Below are 12,504 nucleotides of genomic sequence, written 5' to 3'. Positions count from 1 at the left end.
CACACACTAACTCGAAACAGAATCGTAAATTATCCGAAACTTACCGTAACTACTGTTTGCTTTATCATCAACTTATCTGCTGGCTTAACTGCCAGGCTTATATATTAACAAAGAGACGTCTCCAAAATTCGCGGAGTTCCCCGATAATTCGAGAAATTCAGTCACGCATGCGCCAGCAGCGTCACGTGACTTCTGGTGTCGTAATAATATATATACTGCATTTTGGCGCGTCACATTGGTTATATTTATAGGCGTGAGAAGAGATTCTCGAAATTTCAATACTGACGATACACTAGTGTTTACGTATGTACACACATGTATTGTCGATTCTTACACTCAGGAATTTTATACAACTTTAGTGAATAGGCGGGAATTTAACAGTGTAAGTTATGTACAGTTCTAAATATAAATTTAACTTAAACAAACATCGATATTAAAATAGATATAGGATAGTAAATCCGTCACAGTAACTATCATGGGATGTTATACTGTCGAGAACACTTTCGCACTCCTTTTTTTTTTGGTAATTATCGACAATATACATCATCGCTTAGCAACAAAACTATTATGGGATGTTATAGTGGTTTTTAACTATTTGGGGATGTTATAGGGTAGTTTTAACTATTATTGGACTAGCGTATAGCCCGTCAAAAATGACGGGGCAAGTGCTAACACCCATACCCCAAAGTATACCTTTACCTCACAGTTGATAGCTAACTGAAATAAACAAGTTTTGCGAAATCAAGTTTGACCAACAAAGAGGCAGAAAAGTGCGTCGCGGCTGTCAAACGTCTCTATGTTCTTTTTAATAAGGCAAGCTTGCAAAAAAAAAATTCCATAGGAAGGAGTGATTCCTATATAACAACTTCTAATATATAGAAAAGCCAGCGCGTTTTGGTAACTCTGCGTTCCAACAATGGCTTTTATATCATGTTGATTAGCAATAAAACTATAACCAAATATTGTTGTTAAGAAGCTACGTGATGAAAGTATAAAATGAAATGTATAAACTAAAAAATAGAAAAACTATATATATTTATTGTTAATTTAGAGGCTCTATTAATTAAAGAGGCTTGTTTTTTATTATTTGTTTTTAATATTTTTGTTATTTAAAATCGGAGGACAAGTCAGAGGGAAGGTTAACTTTATAAACAGGCCACATTCCGTAAAGAAGCGACAAAAGCATATAGGTTATAGTTTTATGCTAAAATGGGTTCAGAATACACACACTCTGACATAGTCATCTAGAATATATCACCCTAATAACTCGAGGAAGCCGGGTACTTTCGCCGATGCTTTATAAATAGTCATTATTGTTAATGATTTGCACCCTTTCGCAATATCTTCAATTTTGTGAAGGTAGGCAACGCTCTGATTAACTATATTTCTGATTATTTTAAAGTGGTTGCTCCAGAAGCTTAGAATTAACGGCGATTCCGAGGAATTTGATGCTTCTGGAGAATTTTAATTAGGTGTCATAAAGCTTAAGTTTAACTTTAGACAGGTTTTGTTTTCTTTTGCGGTTAATTCATCTATTAGAGATAATGGATTGTGTTTTAGTTAGAACAGGCTACAAAATAATTCATTGAAGCGGCTGTCAGTGGTTCACAAGACGTGCTCCATATTGCTATGTAGTCAACACACTGGTATGCATGTGTGGGTGTAAGCTTTGGAAGTGAGATATCGTTGATAAATAATATGTATAGCAAGGGCTTAGAACGTACCCCTGCGGAACTCCTGTTTGTAAATAAAAGTGATTATATGTAGCATTACTGATTTTAATATTTGCATGTCTATTGGATATAAAGCTAGGAATTATTGGGTGATTGTGAGTGGGAAGTAAAGTTGTTGTTATTTGTAGTTAAGCACAAAGCTACACAAAGGACTATCTATGTTCTGCCCACCACGAGTATCGAAATCCGGTTTCTAGCGGTGGGAAGTTAAGTTGTGCTAGTTTAAAGCGTAAGCCGTCACGCCATACGGAATGAAACGCTTTTTAAACATCTAAAAATACTCCAAGTGTAGTAAGTTTTGTTGTTGTTGTTATTGAAACCTTGGATAATTGTTTCGGTTAGTCTAACAGGATGATCTAAAATGTGTCTGTTTTTTCTTTATGCGTTCTGTATGTTGGAATAAATGTTGTTATTTTCCAAGCACCACAATACGCGGGTTGTGATTATTTTTTTCCATAAACTTTTCGATACAGTTGAGTAGGCTAATGGGTCGATAGTTGTTGGGGTCAGTTATATTTTGAAGTTGTTCCATTCTATGCTTGGCAGTTATTTAGGTTATTATATAACAAGGAGTGCTCAGAAATCCTTAATGGTGGTTAATGTTTATTGTAAAGTCCTACGTGAAAAACAACAACAAAAAACGACGAGCATGTAAAGTTTTTCTCTCACATTGGTGTTTGAATGGAGCGTGCATGAAATGAAGTCGCCTCAGGAAAACCTTAGATGTTGTGGTACTTGATTACTGCTTCTCATCTTCATTACTTCTATTTTCAAAACAAACGGCCCGTAGAGGATTATGGTCTTTCAAGGAGACGGGGATACGTAAATCCTATGCCTGAGCTGGGATCGATAAATACAATGCCCGAGAATTAGATGTGTGTGTGGTGGGGGGGGAGGGGGGGAGTGCCCCGAGAAAACCTACTTTCACTAGTCAGGTGTCGAATATTTTACTTGACCAGTGCCCGAAATGACCTAGAATAAAAGAGAAAATAATAAAGGTTAGTACGCATACGTGACTAATTGGATAGCACCACCTGTTGATTAGTAGTACACATACATGACTAATTGGATAGCACTACCTGTTGATTAGTAGTACACATACATGACTAATTGGATAGCACTACCAGGGTCGTCGTCGTGGGGTAAGGAGGATCTCTGGAATAAGTCGAACTTTGTGTGCGGAAAAACACCACGAGTCTTGTTGACGTAGCCATACCTGAAGGGTAAAGGCTCAAGGAAACGTCTTGATTGGCGGGTGATTCTGACCGGCTCTTCCTGGTCTTCGATTTTCTTCTTGTTGATAATAGGCCTGGTTTTTCTGTTAGAGTCTAGTCCCTGATCGAGGTTAAGACCTGCCTTTTCATTTTCATTCTCAGATCTTCTTTAGTTATTCCTAAGTTTCCAGTATTGTTCCTTGTAACATTTTCACAAAACATCATAGTCCACAAAAAATTTTAATCAACATAGAACTTTATCTATATACTTTAAGTTTGTTTGTTTATTATGGATTTCGCGCAAAGCTACACGAGGGCTATCTGCGCTAGCCGTCCCTAATTTAGCAGTGTAAGACTAGAGGGCAAGCAGATAGCCATCACCACCCACTGCCAACTCTTGGGCTACTCTTTTACCAACGAATATTGGGATTGACCGTAACGTTATTATAACGCCCCCACAGCTGAAAGGGCGAGTATGTTTGGTGTGACGGGGATTCGAACTCGCGACCCGCAGATTGCGAGTCGAGCGCTCTAACCACCTGGCCATGCCGGGACTGTACTTTAAGTTACGTCTTTACCCTAGCAATTTAATTGTAAGCCCGTGCATTACATGTTACATGGTATTTTATTTATATTCTTTAAATGTGCTTATAGTATAGTATTTTAGCTTTGTACTGGAATTATAACTGTTCCATGTTAGTTTAGATACCTGTTGTAAATTAAAGTTCAACAATGGAATTTTATTTACATGCTATAAATCATTGATATGTCATGTTTTTTCACCATGTGATAGAGACTTTATCTGTATCATAACAGATTCGCATTACTGACCATATTCTGTACTCAGGCATATTAGCTTTAAATGTTGAATTGAAACTGTATCATAGCAAAATTAGCTACATCCTATAAATTATAGCATTTCACTTATGTGCCATAAATTGCATCCTGTGCCACGTAATATTTTCTTTGTTTTTGAAATTAACTTAGCTATATCTTAACATCTTAGCATATGCTGTAAATTCGCTTGTGTTATTGTATTTGCATCCTGAATAGTACCGCATTGCCTTAGCATTTTAGCTATATACCGTAAATTTCATGTGTAACGTAGCGTTTTACTATAGAATAGTGTATTTTTAAACTACAAATGGCAACTGTAATAAAATATTTGTTTGAATAGAAAATTATCTGTGTGCTATTAACGAAAACTGTAATACTCTCTTTTATCTTTATTCTATAAATTGCAGATGTAACAGAATTTGAAATGTACTATATTAAATACTGCTGTACGATAGCCTTTAATGTATATCCTATAATTGGCATCTGTAGAATAACATTTTACAAGTTAATTTTGTGGGTAAAATTTTGTTTAATATTATCTAATTTAATATGGCTTTAGTGCTAAATATATGCCTATAAGTAAAATAGGTATAAATTCAAGGACTTACTCTCAAGTTTTGAGTTTACACATAAACCTTTCTTTGTTATCTGTATAATTCATTAATAATTTTCAATTAATACCATGTTATATAGATTATGTAATGTTCATGTGCAAATTTAAATTTTATATTAATTTTGTCTTCTTAAAATTTCACTAAAATATGTTAAAGATTTGTCTAATTTCATATTAAACAATGTTTGTATATTTTATTTTCTTATCAAAGTTAAGTAGCATTCCTTTTATAGATTAATCAAGACATTTTTTTTTTAGTTTTCTGGATTTAGGCAGAACTTTTACTTTTGCATTTATATTCAGCTTTTCTTTGAACACTCCTTGGAATGCCCTGAAAAAGCCATTAATATCCAAGATGAAAATAAGCAAGTTGCTCTTCATCTAGCAGCAAAAAATAGCGTGCCACGTAGTGAAAGGCATGCAGATCTGGTGCGATGTCTTATGACGAATGGGGCGTGCACTCAAATGAAGGATAAGAATAATAAATTGCCCGTGGATCTTGTTCCTGAGGGTAATGCAGAGGTCAGTCCAACATGCATTATTATAGGCAATTTTAAACAAAAGCATTATGTGTACAGTAACCCATGTCAAAATATTTCATTATATGTGACTATTGGAGAAACTGAACGAGGTTGAAGAGATAAAGTATTTTTTTTACTGTTAACATTTCTTTTTACAATTATTATCAATTACTATTAAAAGTCCTATTGTTTAATTTTGTTTATCAAAGAAACACGTTACATAAAAAATGAGCTTATGATATAAAAATAGTAAAATTAAAATTATTTTATGATGATTTGTCACTTTACAGTAGCTGAGGTAATAGGTTTTGGGTTTAATCTCAAACATATTAAATGCCTGAAAAGCTGAAAAATGATAAAAAAGTCGTCAAACTCTAATAGAGAGGCAATTTGTCATGGACAGAAAAAAATAAAGCAATAGAAGCCCCATGCATTCACAATTTATTTTGTTTTACAATTAAGTTATAAGACATTACAACATATGGCATATAACGTCTGAAGAGTAAACTGTCTGTCAATGTGTTTATATATTTGTTTATAAATATATAAAACTCGATAAAACAGTTTATTCCTTAGACATATTATGCCTTGTATTAAATGCTTCTATAATTTTAAACAATAAGTGAACAAATATATTTTCTGTCTTTGTGTTGTTAATTCATGGCTATTTCATATATACCTAAAATAATTTGCGAACATATTTATTTCAGGTACAAAATCTACTGCAAAATGTATGGACTAAGACTGGCTGGAAAGTTCTAGTATAGGTTTGGCCAGAAACTATCAAAATAAATTACCTGCATGGCATTTGAAATTAAGTATTAGCTGTAAGAATGAAATAGAAGGTTGGAAATATTTGGCTGAATTGATGCTTTTACCTGCTATAAGATTAGTTTATCAACAATGATTCTATAATGCAGTAAATACATTACAGCGATGAACTAGAAATGAGAGGGGTTGTGTAAGTTTTTTCTCTTGTAAGAACTATCAAATAAATCAGATTATTCACTGACACATAAGGCATTTACGAAGAGTAATAGGTTTGGTACTGCTAACTGAATTAGGTTTATTGATTCATAAAGTTATGACTGATAATATCCAGAAAAGTGTGTATATTCGACAGTATAAAGTATGTATGTTGAAAACATCAAATTCTGGTGTAGTGCAGTTTGTTATTTTATTTTACCTACTTTAGCAGGATTTTTGAAAATTGGTGTTCTCTATTTATAGAACAAAAAGTAAGGGTACATGTACAATCGTTCATGTGTAATGATGGAACAAGCGACACGTTATTATCAGAAACAAAGTGTGATGAAAAAGACATAGTATATATATATATATATATATAGCAACTGCACTCCTAATTTATCTCTTTTGGCGTCATAATCCATCACAGTTAATGTTTCTTGCAAAAATAAAGTAAATGGAAATTTTCCAACTGTGTTGGATCTCATGTGCTTCGTGGATTAAATAACCAAGTTACAGCTCTCTAGGGCTCAAGTATAGCCTTTCCTAAATTTACTAGAAACAGTGTTTGAATAAGAAAAATAATGTAACAGTTTTAAAAGTAATTTATATGCGAAGCTCACTTGATTAATGTAAAGCCTTAGTTTGTGTATGAGCAAACTATCTTTTATACGAAAACTCAGTTCATCACTGGTCTTTACTAACTTCAAAAACTTGAATGGACGAATACATCACACTTATCTATAGCATGTTCAAATACATTCGATCTAGTGGTTAATCTCAAAATTGCATACCCTTTCACGCAAGTTAGCAATTTTCTTTTAGTGGAACCGATATAGCTTTGCTGATAGCAGAACAAGTAAATTTCAAAACTAACTTTAATACAGGAATACACTAGTTGTCCCTAAATTAGAAGTGATAGATTAAAGGGAAGGCAGTTAGCCAACACCACCCACCGCCAATTCTTAGGCTACTCTTTTACCAAAGAAAAAAATGAGATTGACCGTCACATTATAACGCCTTATGACTGAAAGGCTGATAAGCAATATTCCTACAAAATGAATTTCAAATATCGAAATTTGACTTATATTTTTACTTCATAACCTGGGAAATAAATACTTAAAATTGCGTTTTTATGTATGTGTATACAAATCGTACATCTTTAACAACACACTAAAAAGTAGACAAAATCTGATCAAGAGAAAGTGGTCTTATGTGGTCCAAATATTCATGGGATACGTAAATCATCCTAATTAATTTCGGGGATTATACGGACCATAAGTAAGGAAATATTGCTCATACGACAGAATGTTATATGCTGTTGGAATCGGTATTAACTACACTAATGATTCATAGAACTAGATGTTGCGTTGTTTTAGAAAGATATTACACTTCTAGTACTCACCAGTAATAGTCTAGTTCTTTTGCAAAAATATTTACGCATTTTATTAATAAAGCAGGAGCTTTATTCGTCCCGACTACTCACGTCGCTTAATCTTCCTCTTCCCATATAAGTAGCAGGAGAGTTCGTGCAATTCGTCTACTTCATCTGGCACATATGTCGTCTTGAACCACTGCACACGACAATATTAGATTTACAGTTATATTTGATCATGCGTAGTAGTTCGTACGGTGCTGGATCTTTGTCAGTAGAGATCGAATGAAGTGAACATCTGTCAAGTAGTGAAAAATATCTTATTTGCAGAAATCTTAATTCTCATAGTCACAGGTCAGCTAACGTTGAAAACCTCTCGAGTTCTTAAAGCAAAATCTCCCAGTTACATAGAGTTGAAATCAACATGCATTACTTAATTAATTTTTTTGGGTCCGTAAAAATTACATAACAAATAAAAATTACGTCTCTCAATATGGATGAACTGATATTTAGTGCCATAGTATTGCTATAGCCTTTACACTTGGAAACCGTAAGTATCCCCAAACTTTAGTTCCGAAGCTATTCTTTTATTACTTTCTCAATGAATGGTCCATGTAACAATCAAAGTCGACTTGGAAGTTTTTGACCTCTTTCAGCTATTTTTCATGTTCCCCCCAGAAAAAAAAACGTTTTTGCCGATTTTATCCATATTTTAATATGTTCCAGAGGACCTATGACTCGTACATAATTACGCGGATAACCGTTTCTTATAACTTTTCCCAATTTCATTGCTACTTTTGGGTTATTTCTACTGGACTATTTTGAACTAATGAGAAGAACTGGATTAACTGTCATTTTTGTAATGCAGCCACAGGTGAAAGAATGGTGCGCGGCATCACGACTTGACCATTGTACCTTGTATTTGTAATTTGTAGCCTACCAGCTAATTATTATGTAGTAATTGCTAGCAGTAGTAGAAAGTAGTGATTCAGTTTCACGAGTTCTGCTTTTATGCAAATATCCGTATTGTCAAAGTTAACAATGATGTATTTAAATATTTTTTTCAGCTATATTATAATGACGTAATTACAAAAGAAGTGTTAATTAATAATTGACTCCATAAATGTATTTTGCAAATAAATGTGCTATCTTATATAGTATTATCCGTGAAACTGTTTGCAAGAATATACACGAAGAATGTATCATTTGTAATTTAAAAATATAAAATGTAGCATATAATTACTGAGGTACTAACCCACAGATTAACCTGCTCCAGACAGACCTGTTTCTCATTACTTAAACATAATATGATGACTGCATACACGATATCTGCTACACAAGGTTTCGAGATCACACTTTTCCCAATATTTTAGATTTACTTACTTATCACCCAATAACTAAATACCAAAATAATGCATGCGAATTACGTAAAATAAAATAGAATACTAGTTTAGAGAAACCCGGATAAGGTGTGTATCTGACACGCAACTTCCATCTGTTGCTTTTCTTTGTTTTGTACTGTTAAGCAAAAAAATACACAATGGCCTATCTGTGCTCTATACTGGAAACCGATTTTTAGCGTTATAAGCCTCCAAACTTACCGCAGAGTCATCGGGGTGGGAGGAGGGCAGCTATTTCAAATAGTTTGGGAAGTTGAAACGAAACTTTTCTGATGTAATGAGGTATCTTCGTAGCAAAGAAATTCACGCAGTTGAAGATTGTAACTTTTGATTGGAGCTTGAAACAGTTAACTAAAATTTCTTTCATTCAATGTTCACGTGTTTCTTCTTGAATTATGTCTTAGAAGTTTATTGCGTCATGATGTTAAGATGTTTTTCATTCGTAAATATTTCTCCTTGTTGAAATATCAAGCATCTCTATGTAGGCATGAATATGAATAACAAGAGAAAATGGAACTTAAAACAAAAGTCGTAGAGACCTCCTTTTATAAATTAGATTCATAGAAATGTTGAGTAGTTTTGTCATTAAATACCTCAAAGTTTAATTAATTTTGCTTTATGAAATTCTTAATATTTTAGTTACTATAAAAATACTTATTACCCTAATCCCTTTTTTTTAAATCATTACACAAGTCGACAAATATTTAACATTTAAGAACATGACTTGTAAATACTACTTGTATCAGTACTAGAACAAATTGATTATAAAACTACGGAAAGGGCACATCAGTTTAGAACGTGCTTGTAATATATGCGCTTTATTTCTTGCCTTATATGTGTAAAAACGATATAGGTGCAGACTATAGGAGTAATAGCAGCGTCTTCATACGCAACGCGCGATGTCCTTGTCGCAGAACACGTTGTGTTGCACATTCCAAGCTGGCGTATGTGATACGGATTCGATCCTATGAACGCCTTAATCATAAAAGAGACGCCATTATTCTTTTTATTATATATTGAAAACGTTACCAACCTAAATGTGTGTCGAATAAATCAGAAGATTGTTTCAATATTATACATCAGGTTGATGTTTATTGTTTCTAACTATAAACAAAATCAGTGTTATATTTGTTTATATACTTGTGAAGTGTTTTCTAAATGAGATACTGAGATGTATCAAAAATAATGTAGCTTTCTAAGAAATCAAGACGTATCAAGATTAGTTTCCTGATGTATGAAGATTAATTTTTTTCTCTTAAGTTATGATCATGTCGTAAAAGTGGGTTAAGATCAATGGAAGTAAAACTTGTAGTTCTATTTTTTTAAAGAACTTGGATATCAATATATTTTTTTTCCATATTTATGGAACAATGACAAGATAATAAAAAACAACAACATACTTCTAAGGTTATTTTAAGTAATTTTAATATTCTGAGACATCCAAGAATAAAATATCATTCTTTCAGTGAATGATATGGAGTTTCATATAAACCTAACAAATTGACTTTAATGTAACCAGTTTCGTAAACTTAATTAAACGTGCTTAAACACGCATAGTTACTAAAAGGTAAAACACTGTACCAAGCACAGATTATTGAGGTAATGTGAAAAATAATTACATTTCATAGTAACAACATTTATTTTCAATACGTAATTATTATATTTACCAGAAAATATAACTAGGATATTTGACACAGAAAAATTTACTATTGTGATGAGCATTATTTGAAATATTAGGGGATTCAAGAAATGATTTATTTTTCTAAATAAATTATGCTTAAATTTTATTCGTGAATAACTTAAAAATACATAAAAAGTACACTTGAAGCAGATCCAACTTCCCATAGTTGAGAATAATATATCATCATTAATGTAACGGTTGTCCCTGTGCCTTTAAGATTAAATGTCCCATCAGCTATAGCTTTCGTACACAAATCTGTCCTTGCCCTTTGTGCATATTTTTCCATTGCTCCTAAACAAAAACTTTTTTTTTTCTTAAGGTGATTTTAGCTTTAGGGCTTTTTATTGTTCCACGTAAAATACAATAAACAGTTGTTTTGTGCTAATATCTATATGGTTTTCATGTTCTTAATAAATCCACATTATGAATAATGATTTGTCATTGAGCTATCCCTTGTCTGTTATCAAAACGTCAAATCTAAATAAAGAGCAATAACATTAATGCTATGAAATGTAAAAAAGGTATGACGACGTGACATAAAATACTGATATACCTTACCATCAGGGGATGTTTTCTACCTGTACTATATGTATTTAAACTTTCAGGTTTTTACAGTTTTGATCATAATTAATGTATTAAAATATCTACTATGTTTGTTGCATAATTTACAATGGATTGGTCAAATATGATGACCAAGATGTTTATCTTTATTTTGTACAGTTTTAGTAGAATTGCTTGTGACTAGATCAATATGGCATACATTAATTAAAAGCTTAATTAATCTTTCTATCATGTGCCGTAAACACAAACTAAATGTTAAATAAATAAGATGAGTGGTTTCAATTTTGCACTCGTTTAATTTTATTGTTTTTAACGATAAGAATTTAGTTATTTACATATTAGTTTTCGTTTTATGGAGGTAGTCTGCTTTTTTCAGAGATTATTGATAATATTTCTAATTTTCTACGTTGTGTAGTTAAAACCTCCATAATTTTCCTCTCTCTATATATATATTTTATTATTAATTGTAATGTTTGAATGAATCGTTATAAACATCTATTACTATTGGTAATTTATATAAATATGTGAGTATCAAAGTATTTTCATCATAATGTAGAAACATAAAAGTTTTATATTTTAGACGGAAACGCAAATGAAGCTTCAATACGTAATTGCAATGAGTAGTTTAAGTAAAAAGTAATGTACTGTAACTAAAATATCAGACTCTACTTTTCTCGTAAGAAAAGTTATTTAGTAAATTAAAAAAAATGAATACAATATATTCTGATCATGTAAGTAAATATATTAGCACATACACATGTTTTTGAGAGCGTCATAGGTATTTTATAAATTTCAATTTGAAAATAAATCGTTAGCAGTTTTGTACGAAAATAGCTATAAATGTAACGTAATAACAATAAAAGATAAAATTGATGATTTGCAATATTGCAAGTGCAAAATATTAAAATAGTACCTAAGAAAGCATATAGTATATGTACTTCTTCGTTAATAATTATGAATGCAATTTTCAAATCATTGTGTGCGATACCAAAGGAGAGAATTACACAAAGTAATGATGGTTTCAAGTATTAATTATATTAGTTATTTGTAATAGAGATATGGTAATCACTTGCGTAATTGTAGTATTTTTTTTATTTTTTCAGAGCAGTAAATGTATATATTATGTACAGAGAGAGTTAAAATCCATTAAAATTACAACTTTTAACCCCTTATAGGATTTTCCAGAGATAAGAAGGGCGCCCTCCATGTTTTTTTTTAATATATGCTTGAGTTAACCAAGGCAAGCCATTTCTCGCCTCAGTTTTAATTCTTTGACCGAATTTATTCGCATGTTATTATGTATTACAATAGACTATCAAAAAGCGAAATAGAAAAATCCGCCTTTTTTGAATTTCCCCACAAAAAAGAAAACGAAACCTGACACGGTAGGAGTGAGTCGGAGAAAATGTATTATTATGACATCTTAAATTTGTCCTCAGTTCATCTATCTCCAATAACAATGTATTTCCAGAGTACAAACACGTTATAAATTGCAATAGCTTTTTACTGAAAAAGACGTTTGTTATTCTTTGGAGGTTTTAACTATTTGAACATACTTCTTCAGTGATGAGTTCATACTGAAAACCTCGTTTTAGGTAGTTTT

At 32.1% G+C, this 12,504-nt stretch overlaps 1 protein-coding gene across 1 annotated transcript in view; it reads left to right on the top strand.

The window, feature by feature from the left end:
* The window catches only part of LOC106478582 (putative uncharacterized protein DDB_G0279653), a 41,209-nt gene extending 35,139 nt beyond the window's left edge, over window positions 1-6,070 (top strand). Inside the window, exons 8-9 of the mRNA XM_013939136.1 lie at window positions 4,701-4,919; window positions 5,629-6,070. Coding sequence (XP_013794590.1) covers window positions 4,701-4,919; window positions 5,629-5,685 — 276 coding nt within the window. The 3' untranslated portion in view covers window positions 5,686-6,070. The remainder of the gene's footprint in view (window positions 1-4,700; window positions 4,920-5,628) is intronic.
* Window positions 6,071-12,504: the final 6,434 nt, after the last annotated feature.

This window comes from Limulus polyphemus, unplaced genomic scaffold (genome assembly GCF_000517525.1).
Source record: "Limulus polyphemus unplaced genomic scaffold, Limulus_polyphemus-2.1.2 Scaffold228, whole genome shotgun sequence".
Lineage (NCBI taxonomy): Eukaryota > Metazoa > Arthropoda > Merostomata > Xiphosura > Limulidae > Limulus > Limulus polyphemus.
Note: the sequence above shows the minus strand (reverse complement) of the source record. Positions and strands in the feature narration are given on the sequence as shown.